Source organism: Prosopis cineraria, unplaced genomic scaffold (assembly GCF_029017545.1).
Source record: "Prosopis cineraria cultivar Desert tree isolate PC_DT_omini unplaced genomic scaffold, ASM2901754v1 PC9, whole genome shotgun sequence".
In the NCBI taxonomy this organism is placed as follows: domain Eukaryota; kingdom Viridiplantae; phylum Streptophyta; class Magnoliopsida; order Fabales; family Fabaceae; genus Prosopis; species Prosopis cineraria.
This window is the reverse complement of record NW_026555340.1, coordinates 30,513,515-30,541,442: the sequence shown is the minus strand read 5'-3', so window position 1 is coordinate 30,541,442 and position 27,928 is coordinate 30,513,515. Positions and strand designations below refer to the sequence as shown.

At 37.7% G+C, this 27,928-nt stretch overlaps 3 protein-coding genes across 5 annotated transcripts; all 3 read right to left on the bottom strand.

The window, feature by feature from the left end:
• Nucleotides 1-87: 87 nt before the first annotated feature.
• Nucleotides 88-2,659, bottom strand: LOC129320056 (uncharacterized). The gene is made up of 6 exons (XM_054965205.1): nt 2,260-2,659; nt 2,075-2,166; nt 1,766-1,913; nt 1,190-1,321; nt 941-1,090; nt 88-814 (listed from the first exon to the last, which is right to left on the bottom strand). The coding sequence occupies exons 1-6, from the start codon at nt 2,368-2,370 to the stop codon at nt 224-226; spliced, it is 1,224 nt and encodes a 407-aa protein (XP_054821180.1). The 5' UTR covers nt 2,371-2,659; the 3' UTR covers nt 88-223.
• Nucleotides 2,660-5,015: 2,356 nt separating this feature from the next.
• LOC129319484 (oxysterol-binding protein-related protein 1B-like) lies at nt 5,016-10,030 on the bottom strand. 3 transcript variants are annotated; one of them, XM_054964570.1, is made up of 10 exons: nt 9,255-10,026; nt 8,774-9,140; nt 8,514-8,612; nt 7,450-7,853; nt 7,222-7,377; nt 6,938-7,105; nt 6,586-6,726; nt 6,010-6,237; nt 5,811-5,924; nt 5,016-5,729 (listed from the first exon to the last, which is right to left on the bottom strand). In XM_054964570.1, the coding sequence occupies exons 1-10, from the start codon at nt 9,750-9,752 to the stop codon at nt 5,547-5,549; spliced, it is 2,358 nt and encodes a 785-aa protein (XP_054820545.1). In that variant the 5' UTR covers nt 9,753-10,026; the 3' UTR covers nt 5,016-5,546. The 3 variants fall into 3 exon arrangements, with proteins under 3 accessions (XP_054820545.1, XP_054820544.1, XP_054820546.1); XM_054964569.1 differs by having other exon boundaries at nt 7,222-7,853; nt 9,255-10,027; XM_054964571.1 differs by lacking the exons at nt 5,016-5,729; nt 5,811-5,924 and having other exon boundaries at nt 6,096-6,336; nt 7,222-7,853; nt 9,255-10,030.
• Nucleotides 10,031-10,583: 553 nt separating this feature from the next.
• Nucleotides 10,584-14,468, bottom strand: LOC129319819 (flavonol synthase/flavanone 3-hydroxylase-like). Its single transcript, XM_054964898.1, has 3 exons — nt 13,840-14,468; nt 13,431-13,758; nt 10,584-10,990 (listed from the first exon to the last, which is right to left on the bottom strand). The coding sequence occupies exons 1-3, from the start codon at nt 14,298-14,300 to the stop codon at nt 10,772-10,774; spliced, it is 1,008 nt and encodes a 335-aa protein (XP_054820873.1). The 5' UTR covers nt 14,301-14,468; the 3' UTR covers nt 10,584-10,771.
• Nucleotides 14,469-27,928: the final 13,460 nt, after the last annotated feature.

Below are 27,928 nucleotides of genomic sequence, written 5' to 3'. Positions count from 1 at the left end.
GATAAAGAATTCTTATTGTCCTCAAATTTCTCAACAGAGTGGCTAGAAGGGACCTCATATGCCCTTTTCCTATATTCCATACCGTCCTGAGATTTATACCCTTCGATTATTTGGTTCCACCAATCCATCTTTTCATTGTGAATTTCAAAAGACTCGAGGGTCTCAACATTGTCCTGCGCATCATATCTATTACTCAAGTTGACTGGTTTCATTGGCCAATTTCTCAGAACTTCCATATTGTCACAGATCTCAAAATATCCCGTGTCATATTCAATACTCCCGGGAGTTGAGTTTGAACCATGAGAACTGGCACTGTGATGTAAATTTGATGTGCTATTTCTTCAAGAGTTGGGGTTGCCACTTGCTCCAAAGCATCTCTTCTTATAAACAAGTTTTGCTCAGAATAATCAAAGCCCAAAATGCCATTTTCTTGAGTATGTTTGACTCTAGTATCTAAATGTGAACTGTCGCAGGAAGGAGATGATGACCAAGCGAAGGTACAATCATGTTCTATGTTCCCTGAGCAAGGATGCAACGATTTCTCTGAACTTAAAAATTCAAACTCAGCCTCAGAATTTTCAATTCTCTGTTGACTTTGAATATCCAGTTGATCTACATCTTTAGACATAAAAGGACTCTGGATCGATGGAGGAACTCGTGTATCTTCCACACTGGAGCTTATCTCCGATGTGCTATCATACAAGAAATCGGTATACAGTCCATCAGATTGAAGTTCAGCATGATTTATTTCGGTGGCGTCAGACTCTTCCAAATATGTCTCATGGAAATTGGAGGAGGCTGTAACAGAGTAACCCTACAAAAGTACCATGCTAAAGAATTAATAGTAGCTAAGCATGATAAATGCAGACGTCTATTCATTGGAAATTAAATACTTGTCTTTTTTAAGGTTCCTAGCTAACAAGTAAAAGCAAGGACACACCTGCCTGTGTTTTGCTTCTACATGCCTCCGCAAGTAATAAGTAGGAGAATCTGCGAAGCTACTTTGAGACAGCTCTAAGTTTCTACGAATGCATCCAACCATATCCTTGGGCATAGTTATTGTGCAAGAAACAACATCAAAATCTGGAACCTGTCACCACTCGTTTTTGAGTTTAGCAGGAACGGAACTATTGAAATAGTAAGATATAAGAGCAAATGGTTTTATGGACAGGCGTGGACATTGTCTTACATTTATATGCTTGGACCTTGCCTTTTTGGAGAATGAGCGTATACACATACTAACTTTTCGAGTATTTCTTTTCTCCACAACATCCGATGGAGAGAAGAGGTCTATGCCAGTCAATCCCAAGATTTTGCAGATCTACGTATCAAAAAATGTCACAACTCAGAATCTATTTGCACCAACAATAAAGAGATTAAAAAACAAATAAGCAGAATACTTTGGACCTTGTCTACCCATATGATCACGTCAAAAGATGCTTAAAAATGCAGATGAGCCCCCCAGGCCACAGGATTCAAATCAGAAGTGCCAGCAGCCCAGCACCACTCTCCATACAATTACGCTTCACTAGACTCAAGAAATAACAAGAAAAATTGCCAATTTGGGAATCATAATAATGCGCTGTTCTTTACATTTATGTTGACTTCCTTTATTATCAACTACATAAATGTTGTTTTGATCATTACTATTGGCAGTCTAGCAGGTTTTTTGGTGTAAGGTGTTGCTGAATTCTAGGTAATTCTCTGTACTCCAACACTATATTCTGTTACAAGTAAGAAAAATATATCGCAAAAGGGAACTCACTTTCAGAAAAGAATCAACGTTAGAATATGGCCTATATCTGCCACTGTTCTCCTTGGAAGCAAGAGGCTGACGATGGTACGCTATTACGCGCCTTAACTCCAAATGCTTAGCCAACATCAATCTCCACACCACTTTTGAAACTTGAAACCTACAAACCAGTGAAGCTAGTTAAATTCAGAAAGAACATCAAATGCCAAACTGACAGTTTGCTGCTCAAACTCCTCTGGGTTTTAATTCCCACAATCACAAGACAATAGTTATCAGTTCCATCCCTTGATTATGATAAGACTAGTATTAGTCGGTACGTACAGCAATTCTCCGTCAGCAAGCACCTCAGATATAACGAGATTCTCATCTAAACTTATTTGCAGGACTTCTCCGAGCCAAATTCTCGTTTGAGTCTGCAAAAGAATTGGAAAGTGAGACAGTAGTGATCAGATATCGGTCTTAGCTGAGGAAAAATAAATGGAAGCTCAGAGGAGACATTGATAAACCTGGAGGAAGGCATCCTCAAGTTCCCGGAAGCTGGATTCCGATGATGGTGAGGAAGGTTGGAGGAGGTGGGGGGATTGAGATCTGTGACGGGAATCATCATCGCAACCCATTACGGCGGAGCTTCTCAGAAGAAGAGATAGCGCCGATGCGAATGGATTGGATGAAGAGAATGGAGAGAGTAAATAAGACAAACTGAAAAGGAATGTAGAGAGAGAAGAGGGACAGGCTAGTGTGAGATATAGTATATTTGTTGTTATTCTCCGGTTTGGATGCTCAGAGTGATTGAGAAGTTAAAAGGTGAAGCTTACAAAAGACATTGCCATGATTCTGAGCCTTTTTTTGTTGCCTGTTTTTCTTTATCGTTCAAAGGCACTACCACCCCATTTCCCTGTTCCATTCCGCGGATGGGTCAACTGTACACTAAATCTTAAATAATTCTCACAGCCAGTCTCATAAGAGGAGAAGCGCCTCATGTTTCCTCTTGGAACCAATAAAAAAAAGTCACGTTCCTTCTCCTTCCTTTTGTGTAATTACACGTGTCTAGTCTTTTATCAACATTCATTATTAACGTTGCTCATTCTTAAATTTTCCAATATTGAATCAAAAGATCGACGACTTTGTTTAATCAAATACTGCCGCTTTCTTTGACTTTTTTATTACAATGTAGCCCCAGCTCAATAGCCCATCGTTAATTTTAAAGTTCATTACTTAAGTAAAAAATGCAAGATGACCCCGCACCTGAATATATTGAAAATGAGCTCTAAGAAATTCGAACAAAATGAATTTTGTTAATAGAAGACCCACCCCGATGAGTAGCCTAAAGAGGGGCCAAGCCAATCAAAGTCATATCTGTTCCGTCATTCCGTGGCTGTTTGTTTTCTATTATTGTGTGTCTTTTTCCTCTGAGAGCGGGGTAAAAAAGCAGTCGTTGTCGTTATAAACAAGTGTCTTTGATTTCACTTCAAAATTGATTAGGTCTCGTGAAGTGTACCATGATGTTAGGTTTATAAAACAACGGCCACGCCAGGACTTTGAGTGCCACTTACTAATAGCTGACTGGCGGTTGTGAAATTTGAAGATGTTTACGTCTGAGAAGTTTGAGGAAGAGTGGGATAGAAAAGCGAGGAGGAAAAAAAAAAAAACAAAGAGGGATCAGAGGGACAATATGATTCACCAAAATGGGACCCTTGTTAATGGTAACCATACTAACAACGTGGAAACCAGGCATGTTCACATACCTCAGCTTCCCAACACCGCACAACCTTCACCAATAGGATTCCGTGATGTGTCCTTCTCAGATTACTCCTCCTATAAACAAAAGCTTCTTTTTGTTTCTATGACAAGGCATCGCTGATCATCTAATCGAAATAAAAAAAAAAACTATGTGATTAAATTATTAACTTTATTTAAAAATAAATAAATTTTTTATTTTACTTGTATTTAAATAAAAAATTTTAAATTTTCATTACAATATCTCTCATGGTTAATAACTTTAATTATAGATAATATTAAAAAACTTTATTAATAGTCATCAAGTAACTTATAATAAGGATCATCCATCTTCTCTAATTGTAAGTTCAAAAACTTAAATTTATTGAATTTCGTTTATACATTTTAATATTAATATAAAATCCTTGCTCCTTAAAAAAAAAAATTAAAAGTCTTGTTTGGTACATTGAAAATAAGAGTATGAAAATAAATTGAAGATGGAAATTAAATTTTAGGTTGTTGATACGCCATATCTTATTTCCATGTTGAATTCAATTCAATTAAAAATGACAGAAATAAATTCCATCTGCTAACCCATGGAATTGTGTAAAATTCTATGGAAGCCAAATTTTTATCATTTTTGCCCTTCTTATTTTTGGACTCCTTGTCTCCCTTGGTCATCGAACTGACAAAACAGCACTTCCTCCTCGTCTCTCATCATCATTGGACACTGAATCAAAGAATAGGGAAGATGGCAGCAATGATTATCTGTTGTACGTCTACTATGCGTGGCAAAGATGGTGGTAGCAGACTCTTTGTCATCATCACCGGACTCTTCCTCTTCGCTTCATTTTTCTTCGTCTTTGACTTCAACTCCGTCTAGATCTCTATTAACAATGGCGACCAAATCTCATCTCTTCAATTCATTCTTCATCATCTTCAACTTCTCCCTCTCTTGTTTGCTTCATCCTCACACTTCTTCGTCTTTGACTTTGTCTAGATTTATAGTCTCGACTCTCATCCAAATCTTCAACAGCAACAGCAACCAAATCTCCAACTACATTTTTGATTCATCATCTATGTTGTTGATGGATGGTGGTGCTGCTGGGATTGAGTGTCTCTGATGGTAGACTATTGGTTTTGTTAATCTAGGGTTTTTTTTTTTTACTTGAGCAAGGATATTTTGTCTTCAAATATTATGCAAATATATTTTTAATTAAAAATATATCAGGAGATCAACATACCAAGCATATTTTTAAACCTCAAATCTATTTTCACTTTCATATTCATATTTTTTAATCAAAATCATTTTCATCATTACTAAATAAGACGTAAGGTGAATTCTGCTGTGTTTTATTTTGGTAAAAGGAGAGGATTGTCTTAATAATAAGTGCGCGAGGACCGCCATTTTTAAGCCTGACATCGCTCAACTGGACTTGAGCTTCGACCCAGCGACTTTCAACTGATATCCGAGAGCTTTTCCTCACATATTGAAATTAAATAAATAAAATTAAAAAATTAAGTGGAAATAAATCAAGATCAAGAATCAGTCAATATTTTGGGTGGAGCCCCTTCAAATTTAAATTCAGCATGGAATGTGAAAATGCGGACAGCTAAATAGTCCAGTAATAAATTTACAGTGCTACAGTAATGACGTTCTAGAAGTTTAAAAAAAAAAAAAGTATTGAAAAATTATAGTATTTATTTCTTGCTGGAGGGAGTGACCAAATACACGACCAGACCAACGAGACCGACCCAATGGGGCTAGAAGCTGACAAATCGCAAAATGTCGATGGCATGAAAGGATGACACTGAAATCAAGTTGCTACTTCACGAGACGTTCAGAATGGATATGAACATTCTTAACAGAATACAAATATTAAATGAATCTTTAGAAATATAACAATGAAACAAGGAGGGGAAAAAGAAACAAAACAAAACAAAACTAGCCTGTGCAATATCATCTGAACTGTCCAACTGTAGACGGAGCTATGAACTGCCAGAAAATTTGGGACTTGTGAGAAGATGCTTTATCCAAAATTGTTCTCTGTAACATACAGAGGAAAGAGCTGAGGAATTAGGAAGGTGAGGTTGGATCAGGATCAGTTTCATTTGGGATTTGGCAAAATATGTCAGGGCATGAGTCCCAGATCCCCTTCTCCCTGGCCTCCCAGTACCCGCCAGCGTAACGGTAACCGTTTCCCTCTTTGTCCTTCACAAACCACCTTGGCTTCCAACCCTTCTCTTGCATCCTCCTTGCCTGTTAATTATACTCACTCTTTTATTACCACTACATAAAAGCACCGCATTAGAAGTTAAAGTTCATGTGCACGCGTTATACCTGTCGCTGTCTCTGTTCCAGCCGCAACTTCTCAGTATTGGCCATTTCGTACTCTCCATTCTCCAAAAATCTCTGATCAGGTCTCAACCTCGAATCTGTGGGTGGCAACTTCTCCTGTTTGGAAACTTTAATGTCACAAACTCAGACATAGCCTCAGAGGATTTTGTGAAGCAGAAAGCATTCGAGAAAAAGCACTTGCCCTCAATCCAGGTGTGATTTCGTTCAGAGCAACAGCGAATTCGGTAAAATTATATCTTGTCAAGTGGACGGGTGGCTCGTTCCGCTTCCACAGCAGACACGGTTTTGACGACCCGCTGGATTTTTTCCTTTTAGAATTGTCATTAATTATACAGTGCAAACTCTCGTCCCATTTCCCACAGATCGTTGCTACTGTTTTCGCATTCTTATCTTCCACCACGCCTTGCACCTGCGCCACGACTTATATTACCCAGCATGATCGAAGTGCTCAGCAGATCAGTTATTTTTTGCCAAGGAACGTCCAAAGGCAACAATCTCTTCCATCAAACTTATAGGATTTATTCGAGTCAATAACCAGAAGAAAAGAAAGAGCAGTCAAAGCTACTACAAAGTACAAAGCGGTTGAGGAAGTGTGAAATAGAACTAGCATATGAAGCTTTTGCAACTTAAATGCAATTAAAGTGCAAGAGGCCCCAATTAACACACCTCTAAGACAATCTAACGATTTAAATTTTCTTGATTCCCCGCATCCAAAAGCAAGAAATGATAAATAATAGGATTTATCTAGAAAGGGCACCTGGTGAGGGTTTCGATCCATTATTGACTGCTCCTTAAATTTAAGCTTACATGAATACTCGCAGTTCCCTTCTATGCGCATTGTCCCATAATGGTCGCAGTACAGTTTTCCTAAAATTAGATTGTAAATGGATGTCGTTACCTGATGATAGAATATTAGACAATCAGTAGCCAGGCATCTTAAAAGATATAGACAATTTACACAACTACTGTTAGGCAATTCTTTAAATTGTACCAAAGATAGGTTAAAGCAGTCAGTAGGTGTAAATTTGCTTTTTCCCAAAGGGAAAAAAAAAAAAAAGTGTCAGTAGGTGCAAAAAAAGACGTATAAGTAAATCCTATAATGACAATACCTTACTCCACCGAACGACCTCCCCGTCATCAAACTCGACGGTCAGTAAACCAACAGGATCAAGCTGAATGGAACGACCCCGGAATTTACTTTTTAAATTGCCGTCGCCCCAAAATTTCCAGCCACCGCCCTCACAATGGCATGCAACAACCATGGGATGATGACTGACCTATCTCAATGGAATGATATTCAAACAAAAAAAATTGTTCAATCTTTTTCATTTTCGTTTATATATGTTTTTCTTTTTGAGGAGTAAATGCTAACTTTCTGCAGTACACAAAATACCTTCTCAGAGATAAAGCGAAAGCCTTTATCTGGGAAATCTGCCTCGTATGTCTCACCCAATAGTGGATTAAATGGTTTGCAACTCCTCCCAAGAGTGCTAGAATACCCTGAAACTGCAAATGCAGCCACCTCTAGCACCCTCATAAGACTGTTACCCTGTGTACAAACCTTGGGTTGTAGCAATTGCCTTGGTGAATAACCAGCTCTTGTTCGAGAAAGCAAACTAACCTTTTGACCCCATTCAAATGCTCGGTCTAGAAGGTAAGAATACTCGAGGTCTTCACAACATTTCTGCAATGAGGAAAGAGGCTCATTGAAGTAAACTGGGAGGCAAACGCTTGTGAGATCCTTCCCAATATTATCTTTAATTATTGACCATAGACTGGCGGCCTTCTCTTTCTCAACAGGATCGGGCAATTTCTTTCGTCTCGTCACTAGAGGATAATTGGATCTCGCAGTAAGCGAATTTACGTCATGTGTTTCGGTAGAGGTCTCCTCACAATCAGAATCAGATTCATTTTCTCTACAAGAACTTAACGAAAGAATATCACTTGTATCAAAGAATGCATCATTGTCATCGTCAGACTGATCATGCCTGTATTGATCGTCAGAAGAATCACTTGGACTTCCATCTGCGTATAATATCACAATAGTGAAATGACTAGAGGGATGGGTAAAAATGAATTTATCAATCATATAATATTCTCCTTCTCCTACTTTTCCTCTCCTCAGTCTGTTTATTCTGGCGCAAGGGTGGTCTATTTGCGAAAATAATTCTGAAAATAATGTGGTTATAGCTGAAATCTGCTACAAGTCACCTTTAATAATGTCACAATTAATTTCATAATAGTAGGCAACAAAGCATATAATTAATATCTCCTTTTTTTAATTAAGATAAAGGTGAAATTGTCTAATTATACTTAAAAATGTTACATTCTTTATATTTAGATACAAATAAACTTTAAAAAAAATACCCAATATATGCAATATTTGTCTGCTTACAAAGGGATCTAGGTGAAATTATTTTTAAGCTTATCCACAGGATCATAAAATGGCATTGGGCCACTTATTTCTTGAAAGCCTTTCGGGATCAGCCCAGCCAAAGGACTTGTAAACTAAATCCAAACTAGGAGTAACCCAATCTTCGCAAATGGGAGGCAGGGGTAGTACTAATTAATTCAAGCAGGTGGTGACGGTGCCACCCGAGAGAAACACGTGTAGAGTGAGTCTGCCGCAATACAATACCATAAGTGAAGTAATATTATTAGTTAGTTAGGAAGAGCAAAACGTACCGCTAAACTTTCCATGCTTTGATGTAAGGGAACCTCCAACACCGACCTTTGACTGCCTTTGGGTTTCATTGACAAGTGTGTTTTCCAAGTCAACTTTTTCTGTCTAAAAAATGCAGTCCGCTCACCAGTCATAATAAGAATTATCAAGCTATTAAATTACCTCGAAAGCGTTTTGTTATGGAGTATCACAAATTCCATTTTTGTCAAGGGTTCAGTTTTGTTTGTGAGCGATTTGGATTAGTGAATCTAAATTAGAAGACTTGCCTCTAAATGGCGCAATGAGTCCAACAGGAGCTTCTGCTTCTGCTTGAGGGCCATGATATGTTTATGCATCTGCACGAGCTCGCTTCTCATAATATTTTCACTCTCCTGTATGGCAATCTCACTGACACCCTCCTCCAAGAGGCGTTGCCTTAACTTCTGGGTGGACATTAGCATCGTCTCGTGCGGAGCCATTATCTCTGCATTCTTCGGCGAGCGTGGATACAAACCCTTCACGGCCTTCAATGCCTCCACCCACGCGTCCCTGTCCTCCCTGCTCTCCGCCCTCAAATGTAGCCTCTTCTTCGTCCCCGTTTTCATAGAAAACCTCCTCTCATCGGACTTGCTCTCTCGTATTGAACACACCTACATCAATTTATATATGCTTAACTTTCAGAATATTACACGTTCCAGATCGGGTCCAACTGTTGGAAAAGAACAATCGTATGAATAATTGGGCAAAATTGAATCGAGAAAGACCATGAGATGGATTTCGCAGACGGGTTTGCGTTGGCGAGAGGGGTTATTGCGGTGACTGGCAATTCGACGGAGGGACTCTTCCCCGATGACCATAGACCCCCTTTCGACTTCTCTATTGAGCACGAGCTTATTGGGGCCGTGGATTTTGAAATAAGAAAGAACGCCGTCCTGGAGAACGAACCACCGCGCGCGCCACCCGCGACCGTAATTGACCCACTTGTACAAGATGCCAGAGATTCCATTTCCGACAATGCCATTGATCATGACCCCTCGATGGTTGTGTTGGCGAGAGGTTATCGCAGACACGGACCGTTGGACCACAGAGGCGGGGTTGCGTTGAGTGGAGCCGTGAGAATGACCAATGGTCGAGTGTGATCGGAAGGACGACATTGCCGGGGCCGAACCGCTTTGGTATGCCTCCGGTAAGAGTGAAGCGGAGCAAGCGCCAGTTGGACCGGTTTCGTTACGGTCCTCAGAGACATGGCGAAACGGACTCATGAGTAACACCAATTGCAAAAGTGGAAGACGATCATTGAATCGTCATATAGTCGAGCAGAAGAAGAAAGCCTCGGGGTAGCGTCGTCAACGCGAAACCCAACAGTGTTGGCTCGCCGCGAAAATCGCCCTCCGTTTCTAAGTTTTTGTTTTATTCCAGAAATGGAAAGAGAAGTAAAAGTACAAAAATTATACTCGCTTAGTTTCGTTGATGTTGGTCAAGAAATAATTTTTCGTTGACAAAATGCGATCAACGGGCACGGATGTGCATCAGAAGTCTAGAAGCCATGCCCAGCAGAGGATTCTCTGGTCCTTTCCAATTTCTCGATTTCCATTTTTCTCCTCTCTTCTTTTATCATTATTCTTTTTTGGTTTTGAACAGATTCTGTTATCAAAAGTCATTTGAACATGGATCAAATTTAATACTGTATAAATCTTTTGTTAAAATATTAGGTGTCAAAAATTAATAAACGAAGATAATTTATAAAATTTAATTAGTAATCCGAGGTAACGGGGAGCTATTATTAAAATATTTAATAAATGATTTTTTTTTTTCCTTTTCCCACTGCGGTCATGAATTATCCGAAATAAACTTTAATAGATTAAATTATATTTCTGTATTTTAATTGATAATTTATAGTATATGTTAATCCATAATCCACAACAATAGCATATTGAAAATTGTTGGGCAGTTGGCAGGTGCGGATGGGCAATTAAGAGCCGAGGGCTAGCATAATGTATTTTTTATTGCAATTAAAATGACGAGGAGGAAGTTAGACACTAAGAAGTAATCATGCGTGAAACAGTCAGTGCCGGAAAATCAGGATCGGTGTCAACATGGAAAGCCGAAGTTTAGATTTGTTTGTTTATTGTAGCTTGGATTTCATACATGGTTGACAGTGGACAAACAGAGAGAAGTGGATAAAACAAGAGAGGAATCACAGTTGAGATTCAAAAAAGGAAAGAAGCGGGAAAGGGGAATGGGCAAAGGAATGAAGAGGAAACAAAGAAGAAAAGAAGGTCTAATCGTGGAGGGGAAGCTTGTTGAGTTTAGAGAAGCGATAGTCACTGAAGGAGCGAGGCTCGTAGTTGGGAGGGTTATCCTGAGACAGGAGCTGAGGAAGAGGTCCTACCAGGAAGTCGCCAGGAGGCTCCAAGAACACCGGCCACGACATCCTGCTTCTGTCCCTGTCCACCTTGGTTCTGTGCAGCACGCTCTTGTACTTGCCGTTGCTCGCTATCTGTTCCTCCATCACATCATTCCACTTTTATTATCATTGTATATTTATATTTATAACTTTATTTTCACATATAAATAAAATTATAAATTTTAAGAAATATTTATCATTCACTTTTTTAAACTATCTCTCATAAAATTAATGTTTCTTTTATTTTAGTTAAACAAATTTATTTTATTAATTACAGAATAATTTAACTTAATTTTTTAAATTTTAAATATAATTATTATTTTTAGTTAATGTTTTTGTATGCATTGATTATTTTTAATATTTAGAAGGGAGGAGCTTACATTTACAACCTCAACCTATATATCAACGTCCAATGGCCTCCTGTCTATCATTTAATGTTTCACTTTCAAATTTCACGCGTCCTTTTCATGAGGTCATACGTTCATGCTCATGTCTCCGCCGATTAGCTTCGGTATGAGACAAAAGGGCGTGAAATCATGGGGAGATGATCGGGAGATAAGTCTCTCCATTTCTTTCATCTCTTTTTTTTTTTCACTTTCCAGTCGTGATTATTAATATCATTATATTAAATAAATTTATTTCATTATAAATTTGATGAATGATTATGATTGATAAATAAAGAATAGAAATTTTATCAAAAAAAAAAACAGAGAATAAAAAAAATGGATAGAGCCCTCTTTCATATTAATGTGCTATAAATTACCTTTTCGGTTTTCCTGTCTGTATCAAGTCAACAAAGTAGAGTGTTATCTCCACCTCATTTGATATGTACTCATTTTTTTTTATTTTCTTGATCGTTATAATTAGGATTTGGATTATTTATGTGTAAAACTTTTCAAACCAAAATAGCGAGAGTAAAATCAAGATTTTATTCATGTCTAATTAAATTATTCACGTTTCACTCCGTCCAGCCGAAAGAATGAAAAAAACTTTCTTGTGTATATAACACATGTTTACTTATACTCTCCATTCAACGCTTACATGCACAGTTTGTTATTGTTCGTTTATACTTAAATTAAAAGGTAGGGTCTCCACCTTTTGAAAATTATCAAGTCAATATTTTGAAATCAATGTGTCCTGACAAATTAGAATCTATAATTACTAAAATCTTGCTCTACAGGCGGCTACATGTCCATTTTTTAAAATTATAGCTTTCGTGCAAATTTTAAAAAATTAATTTATCACAAAACTACCTGCATTTATTCTCCTTGCCATATCTTTTTTGATTCATTTAAAAATTATCAAAATCATTTCAAAATTTAAAAGGTTATAAAAAAAATAAAGCAATGTTTATACCATTATATTATTCCACATCTAATTTACTGATTGTTAAAAAAACAATTTCATGAATTCATAATATCTCACCATCTGGAAGGTTGCAGATCTTCTAGATTCTCATCAAAATTAAATCATCAAATGTAAAACAAGATGTTAACTCCATAACGTTATAGTTAGATTAGATTCTCTTCGTCCAAAAAAAAAAAAACATCAGATTTTCGGGTGCGTGTCTTCAAGTGAACAGCGACAAATACATAAAGTTTATGGATCCCGCTACATTAGTAAATGCGGGACTCGCAAGCTTGTGTGCATCTATCGTTTTCTGCGCGCCTGTGTGTGTAGAGAGAGAGTAACACGTACGTCTCTCTGTTTGGGTGACACATGGCGACATTAAATGAGTGTTCATATAATTTTAGTTATTCGATTGACACTATGTTGGCTGTCAGCATTTAATAAAATAGTCATTGGATTTAACTATATATACTGCTATAATTAATCATGGTGCAAGGGTTAATAAAAGTACAACATGTTAACCAGAAAAGATAAGCAAAAATATATGTATATATATATTTTTCTTTAATTGTTCTATTTATAAGTCTCCCTTATTATGTTTTATCATAATTTAAAAAATTAAATTATATTAACAATATTTTAAAATTTAATAAGTTTTCATTGATAAAAAATCAAAAAAATATTTTTTAACATTTTCTCCCACCATTTAAAGATGACAAAAATATAAAAAATAATGAAATGGTCAATAAATAGGATAAGGATTAATCACCTCTCTCAGTCATAAAAATAAGATCACAGGAGTATATGGTTAAGATCTCATATAAGTTATATAAACACACACAACTCCATTTCAAATTATAGCACATTTTTAATTTTATTTTGCATGTCAATAAAAAGAGTTTATTTTCATACTTTAATGAAAAATGACGCCCATTTACTATGAAAAATTAAAATGATTGTTTCGTCGAATTATATTTATCATATATACTCACATATTACTCAATAGAATGATAATTTTTTAAAAAAAAAAATATTTTTAAAAGTACACAGTGTCCAGCATTCTAGACCAAGTTTAGTCCGAAAAAAATGTTTTATCATTTGAAGCGGAGGGAGTATTTTGTTTGCCGTGGCACGCATATGCTGGAAAAAATGAGGTGGTCAAGGAAAGGGAGGAAAACTAAACCTGAATCTGATCGCCGATGTGAACGATCAAAGCATTGGGGATATACTTGGCGTCGATCCAACGTTCATCGTGGAGAACTTGAAGGCCCGGAACTTCGTTCGGGACGAGAATGGTGAGAGTGGAACAGTCGGTGTGAGGAGAGACTCCCAGGGCCAGATCAGGGCGAGGACACGGTGGATAATAGTTTATCTTCAACATGTACTGTAGCTCCTCTCCTCCCACCGCCTCTTTCATCGCATTCTCCTCCAGCCCTAACCCTAATGACAGGCACCTGAACACCTTATCTCCCACCTCCCTCACATACTTTGCATACTCTTCGTTCACATCCCTGCAGGTACATACAATATTGTCATATCACTCAGAAATCAAAATACATAACATACAAGAACATGTCTATGTATATATGTACCTGTAAGACGGAGGATTCTCTGGCCAAAACTGGTAGTTGATTTTGGAGGGAGGCCATATGAGGTGAAAAAGATGGTCGTTCCAGCATTTCTTGCCGTAGAGATCCTTCTGAAGCATGGTTCCGTAGCCTTCGAAGCCTTGAGGTGGCTTGGCGTACTTCTCCTTCTCCTCCTGGGGGAGTTCAAAGAAGTGTTTCCCAACACTGCGCAGCTTTTGTAGCAGGTCACAGGGTATTCCATGGTTCACGAGCTGGAACAAACCCCACTCCTGGCTGGCCTTAGAGATCATCTCCACCAGACGGTCCTGGTCGGGATGGCTGAGATCAATGGTGGGTATGTCAGGCACGGGACCGCGAAATGTGGTCATGGCCGGCTGCTCTTTCTCCGGCCGTATGAACTCTGCCGGAATGGAGCCGGCGTTCAAGGACAAGGTAGCGATAGCTTGCACCCTCTCTACCTCCATGAAGTTTCCTGCGTGACTGTGTAGGGATATACGTGCAACTTCTTGCTTATCAAGGAGCGATGACGATATAGGTACATTTATAGAAGATGCATGTGAGTGTATCGGTAGACGGGTGGGATTTGTGAGAAGGACATCAATGAGGATTCAGAGGACTGGTAATGGGTGCTGGAGATGAGTCAATGAGGATGACTCTGAGGGTACAAAACCATTAATGAAGCCAGCCCCACTACCTCTGCAATCGAGGAATTGTCGTGGAGGTATTGTGTTCACCCTTTAGACTCAACTACCATTCCCCATACGTTGCCCTTTCTCAGCCGCTAAGTAGCTACTTTTTCATGCGATTATTCAAATGCGCGTGCTTTCCTTTCATTTCTCCTCCTCCCTCCGTCACCGACTCATTGTGGCAATTAAAAAAAAAATTATTTTGATCTTATTTATACAGATCTCACGTTATGCCCTTTAATAAAATTTTTTTTACAAATTTTAATAAAATATTTATGACCGTTTTCCTTATTTTACTCTGAGCTCAGATAATGATTCTTTTTTAAATTTGATTTAGGGTTTTAATTATAAGATCATGATTTTTTTATATTTAATTCATTTTAACTAATTTTTAAAATTTATGTAAAGTGGTTAACGTGAGAGGGGCTGAGGGAGCACGAAAAGCGAGGAGTTCAGCATTCGCTTGTGTGGCTGACATGCATACATATTTATTTTTCTCAAATGACAATGGTATAAAATAATGATTGAGTGTTGTAAATTACAATGATCTATGTATATATACAAACTAGTATAATAAAAGTTATAGCAAATGCCCTCGTCACTTAATATTTTCAGTATTTCGTGTAATACAGAAATCGTGTCTAATTTACAGAATACAATTCTTGAGAGATTTAAAGACAAAATGACATTACTGCATAAAAAATTACACACCATACTCTAATTCAATATATATAATGAGCAGCGCGAGGTGCGATGGGGAATATTATTAGGCACTGCCTGATATTTTTGGGCCAGAGTGGGGGCCCTTGACCAATACGGCAGAGTTACCTAGGCAATATCAATTTCAATTAGCACATATATCAAAATAAACTACTCAACGGAGTTGGGTCTATAAAAAAAAATTATTCCTGAATTAACATTTAAATTTTTATTAAAAAATATGCATATATTTAGTATTCAATTTTATCTCTAACAAAATTATTTTAGTAAGAAAAAAAAAACATGCCTGAACTAGGAACAAATAATTAACGCAGTGCACATATATAATTATATCTCTCTACCCCTTCTCACTCTCTTTCATCTCCCCCACAAATAACCTGAGAAATAAATAAATACTTGATTTTTATGCATGAAACTTTATGTGAAGTGAATTATAGGACTTATCAAGAGTCTAGCATGCCTCTTAACTCAAAGACTGCCCATAAAAGTATTTATAAATCATCTATCAACAAGATTTTTATATTAACAATAAAATTTGATCCTATTATTATTTTGTGAGTTATGAATTAAATTCTTACTAATTGAATCAACATTTTATGAATAAATAAATACTTTAATCAAGACATGAAATATCCTTTTCTTTTGAAGATGATTTTTTTCATTGGCCTTAAATTAAAATCGATCTCGTGCGTGTATGAGGGGTTTAACAAAGAACACGTGTAACTTATTTCACGGAACGAAGAAAAGGGATCGGAGAAAGGTACATTCAAGAAGGCAATAATTGTGATTCTTATGGGTGAAAAATTTATTCATGGATCATAATTGATGGCTCCCGGTGCCTCCCGCTTACTCACCTCTGAAATCAACTCACTTAAGCGCCCCAAAAACATCCTCATCCAACGAGTTAGTTAGCAGAGAATTGAGAACACGTCACTTGTTAGTTTTTTTTATTTCTTCTTTGTTTTGCCCAATTTATCACAAACTCCTTTTATTGGGAAAACAAAAATTAAGGGCTGGAAAAAAAGTTGTTGTGTTCGTGTTGATATTATTGAGATATTAAGTGTGAGTTGACTTATTTCAAAAAAAAGTCTACATAGAGTTGGGTGTCACCGTGATATAAACTTTCTTTAAAAAAGTGTGTTTATTTTTAACACATGTGAAAATTATTTTTGACCCCCCAACTTTGTAATATTTCAGTTTTTGCCTCCATGTATCAAGATTTAGATCCGTTACTAGAAGAGGTATTTAAATGAAAAAGATTCACAAACTCAATGTCTCAATATTTTGTATTAAGAAATGGCGGGCAACCTAGTCATGTTCTCCTCTTCCGAAATGTTCCCCAACACATTTCTTTTCCAGCCTCGGGTTTTATTAATTATTGTTATCTTATTATTTGGATGATCCATTATAAAGCAAATTAAATTAGTAAATGATGTTTTACTGCATTATATGATTCGATGTAAGTCTTAATGACGTGACCCACGGGCATTACGGTGTTTGATTCCTTCATGTATTAAAAAAGTAACCGGTCAGAAGGAGAAATTAATTTGCTCACCAGTGTTGTTGTAATTACATTGATTATTGCAAGATAACAATTCTGGTGGTATCAAAGTTTGTGTGAGACGTTAATTGAATATGAAATGCCGCGGACACTTCTCATCACGAAAATTATTAAACTTAAATTAAAACATAAAAATGATGAAAATGTTGTTAGATCTGTTTATCTCAATTCATATGTATAATAAAATATGATAGAATAAAGTAATTCATGCGTACCTGAAGAATCCATGAGTGCTAGAGAAATCTCGATTACCTCGAGTGTAGGTAGGTACACAACCCTCTAGTCCCCAGAGCCTTCAGAGAGTTCAGTGATAATGGAAGTAGAAGAAATGAGTCGTGTGTTTTCGGTTACCGACTAATCGTCTTATATAGATCAGATCGGTAAGTGCCTTATTAAATAATTAAATAATTATATTATCTATTATCTTGACTCAGTCAGTTAAGAGATAAGAAATAACTGACGGCTACTGGTTTGTGGGTTGGGCCTCTATCCATTGGGCTCACTTGTGTGGTCCACCTATCACGGTTCACACAAGATCACAAGGACCAATTTATTAAGCTTATCAATTAATGTTAATTCATAAATAATATTTCAACAAATGGTTGATGAAGCAATGAACACGTGTGGGGGTTGATCTTACATGGAGTAGGGGGCGTGTCATTTGCCGCCGCCGTCCAACTTGCGGCCTTTTAAAAAAAAAAATGAAAAGCATAAATACTCTCTCATCGTGTTTTTGAAAAGGGAAAAAAAAATCATAATGAAAGAAAGAAGGAAATAGGACCCTCGAGGGAGAGAAACAGCCCTTGTGCGTGCGTAACTAACTACGTACACATTCACGCCAGTAGCGGCAGTAGCATTAAATATTTGCCTTTTAAAATTAAAAAAAAAGGGAAAAACAAGTAATGAATTTAGAGATGGACCACAATTACAGATAGTGACCCGAAAAAATTTATTAGAGGAGGAAAATTTTAAATTAAATATAAATATTAATATTTTTGAAGAAAATACAATTTTAAATATTAATAAAAATAGTATATAAATAAAATATTTGATAATTTAAAAATATATATTAATTTTATTTGAATCATAAATTTTTTTATAAAAAATATAAGAGTAATTAAACAATGTTTTTAAATATTTATGCTTGATAATTTTAAAGAGAGAGTGGGGCAATTAATTTTTTATGGGGACAATTATAATTTTAAAAGCGGGCAAATGTAGTTTTAATTAAAGCTTGGGTAGAATTTTTATTTTTTTAGTGGTAGCAATTGCGCCCTCCATGCTTAATGTTGATATGTCCCTGCTCTCATTATTTCTTGTCAAGTTGTAATTATTGCGGGCGCGAGCGAAGGTACATTCACGTCAGTTGGCATAGCATGAACTCGTGCATTCTTGAAAAAGCATTTTAAATAAGGGTGTTCAGTCTGAACTCGTTCGATTGATTTAATATTATTTTAATCATATCAGGACGAGTCTTGTCCCGATCCGAAAATAATCGGGACGAGACTTTACGGGACAGGACAGGAAAAGAGTTCGAGATGAGACACGGGATTACCATCGGGACGTCCCGTCCCGTCCCGAATATTATATATATTATTTTTTATTTTAAATATATGAATTATATTAATATAATTTATACTTATATTAATTATATCAATTATAATTTTAATACTTGCAATTCTTATTTAAAACTAAAGTTTTTTTATATTGATAATTTTAATGGCATGGAGTAAACATGACGATATCTTTCTTTATAATATATTAATTATATTAATATAATTTATTCTTATATCCATCTATTTAATAACTTTTATTTATAACATATTTCTTGCTTATTTTTAGAAGAGTAATTAGCTTATTATATCTTCATTAAAGTAGAAGAACAATGATTTGATATTGTGTTTGACTTGCCTGTTGTTACTAATCTTATAACATAAAGATCACTTATATTTGTTATTATAATATGTAGTTGTGATTAATATAATTCAATAACTAATTTTAAATTATTGTTATTTATGTGCTTGTGTTGTTTTAATTTTAAACTTAACAAATTATATGATTTAAAATTTTAATGAATGTTATTGCCCAAATCTTTTTTTGATATTATTCCATTTATCGGGACGTCCCGATCTTGTCCCGGTCCCGTCCCGACTCTTAACGAGACGGGACGACTTTCGGGACGGGACGGGACACAGGATCAAAATTCAGTCCATTTTTTTTTCGGAACGAGACACGGGATGGGGGTGTCCCAGTCTCATCTCATCCCGTCCCGTAAACACCCCTAATTTTAAAGATAACGCCACAGTGTCATGAAAGTGGAGAGTTGACTCGGCTTCACTAGATGGGCACATCCTCTTATTCCCATTAGGTAGGTTTCCAGGGGGAAGAAGAATAGTCTTGCAAAGAAGTATGGCCATTCAAGTAACTCGGAGCTATTATTATGCACATATCTACAGTATACTAGCTAATTTCTCTCTCTCTCTATATTTATGATCACTACCTCTATTATATTCTACATTATCATATTGTTGTTTAAAATTATATCTATGTACATTAATCAAGAAATATAAAATAAAATTCACAGAAATTGAATATGCTTAGCGAGTATCCTCCTTGTTTGGAATCTCTGTCCGATGCAACATTGAAAAATAAATAAACAAAAACCACGTCGCATGTTGGGTCATCAGAGTTCGCAGAAGGCTGCTCAATGCATGACCACTCACGTGACGTGATGTTGGATTGTTGGTGTGGTACATGCCCTTTCTCTTTCACATTCCCCACTTTCAGCCTATGTTTGCTTATACTTTCACTTTTCTTTTTATTTATTGCTGCACTAACACTTTTAATATCTAATCCTAGTTTATTACAGACATTAAGTGTTTCTATCATGTGGATCGTCGGAAAAATATCAACAGTTTAAATAAATTCATTCACTTATTAGTTTTAAATGAAATATTAATTTAAAATTATTAAATTAAATTTTAACGGTTTAAATAATATGAACATTCAATATCTATACTAAGTACGATTATCAAATCCAACTCCTCGTCTTGCATATAAAATCATGATTGATGATTGCTATACTCTCTGAACAATGAGGTCGACAGATCAGAAGAGAGGAACCCGTCAATAGTTTTTTGGTTTTCATAATTCAATTGTTTTGTAAAACATTTTTTTCAATGTCTATCTCTTGTTCCCCATTCTGTTTAAAAAATTACACCATTGTTGACTGTGACTCTGAGACACCTAAAAATATATATTATATTTTTATAATATCATATTAACATTTTTTATTTCTATAGTTTACAAATTAACTTTAGTTTTTGATGGACAATAAGTTCAAAAATAAAATAATAAGGTATTTATATTTTTAATAAGCACCTAAGTGACGAATGGTCAAGAATAACACTTTGCTATTACTTACTAGAAAAACTAATAGGCCCTGCATTTTTATTGCAAATCGATCCACATTAAGCCATGATCTTTCCTTTTTATTTTCAATTTTTCGCTAACGAACCCCATATTTTTTCCTTGAACACTTTTTTTTCTTCTTCTCTCACCTTTTTGTCAACGGGCCTCTCACCAAAGTACTTTTTGTTAATGGGCCACATGATTAGGTGTCAAGAAAGGCCCATGCTCTACACTCTTATTCCAATTCTAGAAGGACCCTGCGTGTTAATGAGCCAATTAATTAACTCAAACCCTTAAAATTTAAGTTTGCGATTTCTTTCACTTTATTCAATATAAAATTTTCTACATCAATTCAATTGTCTTAACAATATATATATATATATATATAACTAAAGAAATTTACTAAAGAAAAAACTGAACAATTGTAACGCGTTACCAACTCTGCTTGCACTTACGATCTATTTTAATGTATACATATTGAATGCAATGTGAGAACCATATTGAATTAGGCGAGAAGTTTTCATAAAGTTACACATCCACATAACGTCTAATAAGAGATCTGAAAACAATTTTCTAGTTATTAATATTTACGGTAAGAGAAAAAGCTAATATTTCTCCACTCGTGATTTATAAAGCAAAAGTAATCTCTTGGAATTATAAGGACGTAGAAGAGGAGAGGAATACTGAGGTGACTATCATCGTCCCTGTCGGTAACTTTTTTTTTTGGGTGAGATTTCCAGCACACTCCTGCTTCTTCTGAGTTCATAACCGTGGTCACCCCTATTTTCTGAGCTGTCTGTGACGAAGATAGAATTTTCATGAGGTTAAGATATTCTAGAAGTTTCTGAAACGATCCAGGACAATCAAGAACACCCCGGAGTCTTCTGGAATACGCCGGTATGTCCTCGAAAGACCTAGATATCTCTAGAGTAGTGTAGAAAACACTTGAAGCATCCAGACCATTCTAGAGATATCTTGCTCTTGTACATTCTAGTAGTCTCCTTGTAATTATCAAGATATTTCTTGTAGATATTTCTATAGAATTATCTGGAGATAGAATGTACACCGTTAGATCGAATCAATCCCAACCGTCCATTAAGGAGGTGGGAATTTTCTAGAGAAAGGGGGAGGCCTATAAATACCCCCTCATCCCTCATTTGTAACTCACTCAAGCTTAGTGTAAAAGCTCTTAAAGTTCATTCACTTAAGCTCTCTACTCTCTACTTGTGCATCTAGCTCTCTTAGCCTCTTTGCCTACTTGTGGAATTCGGCTGACTTAGCAAGGATCAAGAGAGGGATCAAGCTAAGGCCGGCACGGTTTAAGGGAAGGGAGTTCCAAGGCCGTGACAACGTGGTATCAGAGCCAGGTTCGAGGGAGCCATGGTTTCGATAGTGCTACTGGTAGGCAAGAATGTCTGGTGTGACTGAGGAGACTCTTGCTCACGACGAGGAGAGGGGAAGGGAATCCCAACCTCCACACCAAGGTGGCAAAAGGACACGAGGCTCTAGTAAGGTACGTTCAGAAGACCTTACTATACTCTCTATAAAAATTGATGCTCTAGATAAAGCAATGGAGGAAATGGTGGGTAGAGTAGCGAAAGTTGAGGATGATATACGTACGTTGGAAAACCACACTCTCAAAGAACTTGATGAGGTAAAGAGTAGTGTGGATACCTTGCAAAACTCTGATGATCAACGGGAGGATACAGTGAAGACCTTAGAAACAAAGGTGATGGATGCCATCACCATGATGCAACAACAGCTCGACACTCTCAAGACTTCCTTAGAAGAAAGAGGAAGAAGCCCACTATTGGATGGAAATAGTAGAGTAAGGGAAGTCAAGTTGGATCTTCCCAAACCCAAGGAATTCAAGGGGGTACGAGATGCCAAGGAAGTTGAGAACTTCTTATGGTAAATGGAACGTTATGCTGACACCTTAGGGATGATTGATGATCAAACCAAGGTACGTACCGCAGCCTATTTCCTTACAGACAATGCCATGCTATGGTGGCGAAGGAAACATGCAGACATGGACAAAGGGCTTTGCACAATCAATACTTGGGAGGACTTTAAGAAAGAGCTGAAGAGGCAATTCTATCCAGAGAATGTGGTCTACGAGGCACGGAAGAAATTGAGGGATCTCAAACATAAGACCACTATCTCTGACTACGTACGAGACTTCACTTCTTTAACACTTCAGATTCCTAATTTGAGTAGTGAAGAAGCTCTCTTCTATTTCATCGATGGTCTCCAGAACTGGGCCAAGCACGAGCTACAGAGGCGTGACGTGAAGACCGTTGATGAGGCAATTACAGTAGCCGAAAGTCTCACAGAGTACCATAAGGAAAAAGGTGAACCCTCTAAACCCAAGTCTTCCAAACCTAATTTTGGAAAAGGTGGGGGAGACAAGGGTAGGGGGATATCCAAAGGGGGTGATAGCAGGTTCCTACAGAAGAAACAACCTGAAGGACAGAAGAAGACCTTCAAGGAACAGACGGGATGCTTTGTGTGCAAAGGCCCTCATCGAATGAGAGAATGTCCGAAGCTAGGTACGTTGGCAGCCATAATGGAGAAGGCTGAAGAAGAAGAGCCTGAAGCGGAGATGGGATCTCTACGACTCCTCAATGCTTTAAAGGTCAAACCCTTGCCAAAGAATCCTAAAGGTGAGGGCTTGATGTACATAGACGAGAAGTTGAATGGATCACCTGTCACCATAATGTGTGACACTGGAGCTACCCATAATTTTATCACTCCAGAAGAGGCCAAGAGAATAGGCCTCAAGGTAGTGCAGGAGGGAGGAAGTTTGAAGGCAGTTAACTCACCTCCTAAGCAACTATGTGGCATAGCACAAGGAGTTGAACTATGTTTGGGGAGCTGGAGTGGTAAGATAGACTTCTCCGTAGCTCCTATGGATGACTTCAAGGTCGTGCTGGGACTTAAGTTCTTCAGACAGGTAAATGCTTACCCCATGCCCTATTATAATTTACTTTGTATACTCGAGAAGGAAAACCCTTGCTTTGTGACTGCAAGAAGGGTGAGCGGCGGACACCAACTCTCAGCCTTGCAAGTCAAAAAGGGAATAAAGAAGGGAGAGGCTACGTACTTGGCAACACTGAAGGAGATTGACCCTGGGGACAAGGTCAAGGAAGAAGTCCCTCCCATAATTGCCCGTGTTCTGGTAGAGAACCAAGACATTATGCCTGTTGAGTTGCCCAAGAAGCTTCCACCACGTAGAGAAGTGGATCATGAGATCGAGTTGGAACCAGGAACTCGACCACCAGCCATGGCGCCATATCGTATGGCACCACCTGAGTTGGAGGAATTGAGGAAGCAACTAAAGGAGTTGATCAACGCAGGTTTCATCCGACCATCAAAAGCACCTTTTGGGGCACCAGTCTTATTCCAAAAGAAGCAGGATGGGTCCTTGCGCCTATGCATCGACTACCGGGCTCTCAATAAGGTAACTATCAAAAACAAATATCCTATTCCTTTGATAGCTGACTTGTTTGATCGCCTGGGAAAGGCAAAGTACTTCTCCAAATTGGATCTAAGGTCTGGGTATCATCAAGTTCGAATTGCCGAAGGAGATGAACCCAAGACTACCTGTGTGACACGATATGGGTCCTTCGAGTGGTTAGTTATGCCTTTTGGACTAACCAATGTACCGGCCACATTTTGCACTTTGATGAATAAGATCTTTCATCCTTATCTCGATCGGTTCGTGGTGGTGTACTTAGATGACATTGTTGTCTATAGCAACACACTGGAGGAACATGCCGAACACCTCCAGATTGTGTTCAAGACCCTTCGTGAAAATGAGCTTTATGTGAAGAAGGAAAAATGCTCTTTTGCTATGGAGGAAGTCTCTTTCTTGGGACATGTCATCTCACATGGCTGCCTTAAGATGGATGAGAAAAAGGTACAAGCTATAAAGGAATGGGAGCCTCCAACATGTGTGGCTGAGCTACGGTCCTTCCTGGGATTAGTAAACTATTATCGACGATTCATCAAAGGCTACTCGGCAAGAGCCGCCCCTCTCACAGAGTTGTTGAAGAAGAACAAATGTTGGACTTGGACGGAGGAGTGCCAACGAGCCTTTGAGGACTTGAAGGCGGCAGTCATGGAAGAACGGTGTTGACACTTCCTGACTTCTCCAAAACCTTTGAGGTACATACTGATGCCTCTAACTTTGCTATAGGAGGTGTCCTAATGCAAGAGAGGCATCCTATTGCCTTTGAAAGTCGCAAGCTAAATGATACCGAGAAGCGATACACGGTCCAAGAAAAGGAGATGACGGCCATAATTCATTGCTTGCGTACTTAGAGGCATTATTTGCTAGGGGCAAAGTTTATCATCAAGACGGACAATGTGGCTAATAGTTACTTCCAGACTCAGAAGAAGTTGACGCCAAAGCAAGCAAGATGACAAGACTTCTTGGCTGAGTTTGACTATGTGTTAGAGTATAAGCCAGGAGCAGCTAATGTTGTTGCTGATGCTCTAAGTAGAAAAGCAGAACTGGCAACCTTAACCCAAGTCAGTGGGGACTTGGTCGAAAAGGTTAAGGAAGGAATGGCCCAGGATCCTATAGCCCACAGCTAATGGAACTAGCAAAAGAGGGAAAGACTAAGAGATTCTGGGTGGACGATGACATCCTTTACACTCTGGGAAGGCGCATGTATGTCCCTAAATGGGCAAACCTAAGGAAGGAGCTATCAAAGAGTGTCACGACTCTAAATGGGCAGGTCACCCCGGTCAGAGGCGAACTTTAGCTTTGTTAGAAGCAGCCTATTATTGGCCTCACATGAGGGAGGATGTGGAACATTATATGAAGACTTGTCTTGTATGCCAACAAGACAAGTTAGACAACCAATTGCCTGGAGGACTACTCGAACCCTTACCTACACCGAGCCAACCATAGGAAAGTGTTTCCTTAGACTTCATCTCAGCATTACCTAAGTCAGAAGGATTTGGATCCATCATGGTGGTAGTAGATCGATTCTCCAAATATGCAACTTTCATAGCTACCCCGACAGACTGCACGGCTGAGGAAGCGGCTCGGATGTTTTTCAAAAATGTGGTAAAGTATTGGGGCCTTCCTAGAACTATTGTTAGTGACAGAGATCCAAGGTTCACAGGAAAGCTGTGGACAGAACTATTCAAATTATTGGGGACAGAGCTACACTTCTCAACTAGCTTTCATCCTCAAACAGATGGGCAAACTGAGAGGGTGAATGCTTTGCTTGAGTGCTATTTGCGGCACTTTGTTAGCGCCAATCAAAAGGACTGGGCTAAGTTGCTTGATGTGGCTCAGTTCTCTTACAACTTACAAAGAAGCGAGGCGACAGGGAAGAGTCCATTTGAGATTGTGATGGGACAACAACCGATCACCCCACATGCCCTAGCAATCTCCTATAAAGGTAAGAGCCCTGGAGCTTTTAACATGGCTAAGTCTTGGCAGGAACGGGCAGATGAAACAAGATCATTCCTCGAGAAGGCTGCCAAGAAGATGAAGAAATTTGCAGACAAACGGAGGCGTGCAATAGAATTCCAAGTGGGAGACATGGTAATGGTGAAACTTCTCCCACAACAATTCAAAGCCTTCAGATCAGTACACAAGGGCCTCATTCGCAAATATGAAGGTCCTTATAAGGTAATCAAGAAGGTAGGGAAAGTCTCATATAAATTGGATCTCCCTACTAATTTAAAGATTCATCCTGTCTTTCATGTTAGCATGTTGAAACCCTATCATGAAGATCAGGACGACCCGACGCGAGGAACATCATCACGTGCCCCACCGACCATCACTGAAGCATATGATCGAGGACTTGAAGAAATACTTAACCACCGAGTTGTGCGGAAAAGAGGTGTGCCACCAGACACACAATACTTGATCAAGTGGAAGGGATTGCCAGAGAGTGAAGCAACATGGGAATCTCAAAGAGATCTTTTGCAATTTGAAGAACTACTTCGATCTTATAGAGATGATGCCGTGACGAGGACGTCACTCGAATAGGTGGGGGAGAATGTGACGAAGATAGAATTTTCATGAGGTTAAGATATTCTAGAAGTTTTCGAAACGATCCAGGACAATCAAGAACACCCCGGAGTCTTCTGGAATACGCCGGTATGTCCTCGAAAGACCTAGATATCTCTAGAGTAGTGTAGAAAACACTTGAAGCATCCAGACCATTCTAGAGATATCTTGCTCTTGTACATTCTAGTAGTCTCCTTGTAATTATCAAGATATTTCTTGTAGATATTTCTATAGAATTATCTGGAGATAGAATGTACACCGTTAGATCGAATCAATCCCAACCGTCCATTAAGGAGGTGGGAATTTTCTAGAGAAAGGGGGAGGCCTATAAATACCCCCTCATCCCTCATTTGTAACTCACTCAAGCTTAGTGTAAAAGCTCTTAAAGTTCATTCACTTAAGCTCTTACTCTCTACTTGTGCATCTAGCTCTTAGCCTCTTTGCCTACTTGTGGAATTCGGCTGACTTAGCAAGGATCAAGAGAGGGATCAAGCTAAGGCCGGCACGGTTTAAGGGAAGGGAGTTCCAAGGCCGTGACATGTCGCCCTCAAAGATTCAAAGCGCTTTCTTTTATTTATTTTACGGTGGTTTCATTTAAGCCCAATCCAAGTTCGGCCTAGAACTCCACGCTGACCCAACCCTTCAGTGCTCTCCCACATTGGATGCTAAGGCAATCAATGTGTGTGTGTGTGTGTTTTTTTTTTTCCCTTTTTTTTTTTCCTTCGTGGGTAAGTTTTCGGTTTGCCCTTTTTAAGAGTATGGGAGTCATGGCTTCAAATCTTTAAAGTTGGGATTGATGAATTTTTGTGCAGCTTTTCTTTTTGAAAAAGAGAGATAAAATTTTATATTTTATAAAAAAAATAATAAAATGAAGAAAAATACTTTAAAAATAAAACTTCACTTAAATTCACCAATCCCAATTGCAGGAGATTTAAATCCGGGAATCATGTGTTTTCAATCAAAATTTATATGAATCTTAACTTTGTCTCTGAATTTTATTATTTGCATACTATTAATTATTAATATTAATGGCGCTGCCCTTTTTTGCCCTCTAGATTTTGCATACTAAACTAACAAACGTACTTTTTCATTTTTGAATATAAGATAAACTATCATGCATTTCTTTTTTTATACAATTACTCATTAATTATGGACGAAGTTAGGTAAGGTTACATTAGCAATAAAAGCTCTTTCAATAAGTACTTAATATAGCTGCATTTCTCTGTTTATAAGAAAAATTACAATTTTAAAAAATATTCATCATGTTTTTTAAATTATTCCTTCTAAAGTCAATGCTTATTTTTACTAAACAAGTTTTGTTCTATTAATTACAGGAGTAATTTTATTTAATTTCGGACACAATCATTATACTTAATCAATTTTTTAAAATGTATTAATTAATTATTTTTCTATGTTTAAAAATAGATGGAATATCTGCTTTATGATAGATTGAGTGAGTGGAAATGACTGGGCATCACGGCTTGCTTGGCCACGATTTCATCAGCCTCGATCCTAAATTCCTAATTGATCTGACACGAGTTTGAGGTACCAAATTATATCTTTAAAGAAATTCTTCATTTAGATTCGATTGCTATTGTGATTCTGGCAAGTCAATTAATTTTCCCGTATGATTGTTATTTTTCTTCATAATATGCTTAAGCAGTTTTACTGCACCGAGCG

Coding starts and splice junctions, on each gene's coding strand:
- LOC129319819 (XM_054964898.1), bottom strand. CDS start 14,300: ATGGAGGTAGAGAGGGTGCAAGCTATCGCTACCTTGTCCTTGAACGCC. Junction 13,759..13,839: donor GAGAATCCTCCGTCTTACAG/GTACATATATAC, acceptor ATGTACCTGCAG/GGATGTGAACGAAGAGTATG. Junction 10,991..13,430: donor ACATCGGCGATCAGATTCAG/GTTTAGTTTTCC, acceptor ATGGAGGAACAG/ATAGCGAGCAACGGCAAGTA.
- LOC129320056 (XM_054965205.1), bottom strand. CDS start 2,370: ATGGGTTGCGATGATGATTCCCGTCACAGATCTCAATCCCCCCACCTC. Junction 1,322..1,765: donor ACGTTGATTCTTTTCTGAAA/GTGAGTTCCCTT, acceptor TTTGATACGTAG/ATCTGCAAAATCTTGGGATT. Junction 815..940: donor TAGAAGCAAAACACAGGCAG/GTGTGTCCTTGC, acceptor GTACTTTTGTAG/GGTTACTCTGTTACAGCCTC.
- LOC129319484 (XM_054964569.1), bottom strand. CDS start 9,752: ATGAGTCCGTTTCGCCATGTCTCTGAGGACCGTAACGAAACCGGTCCA. Junction 6,727..6,937: donor AGGTCGTTCGGTGGAGTAAG/GTATTGTCATTA, acceptor TTCTATCATCAG/GTAACGACATCCATTTACAA. Junction 5,730..5,810: donor TGGAACAGAGACAGCGACAG/GTATAACGCGTG, acceptor TATAATTAACAG/GCAAGGAGGATGCAAGAGAA.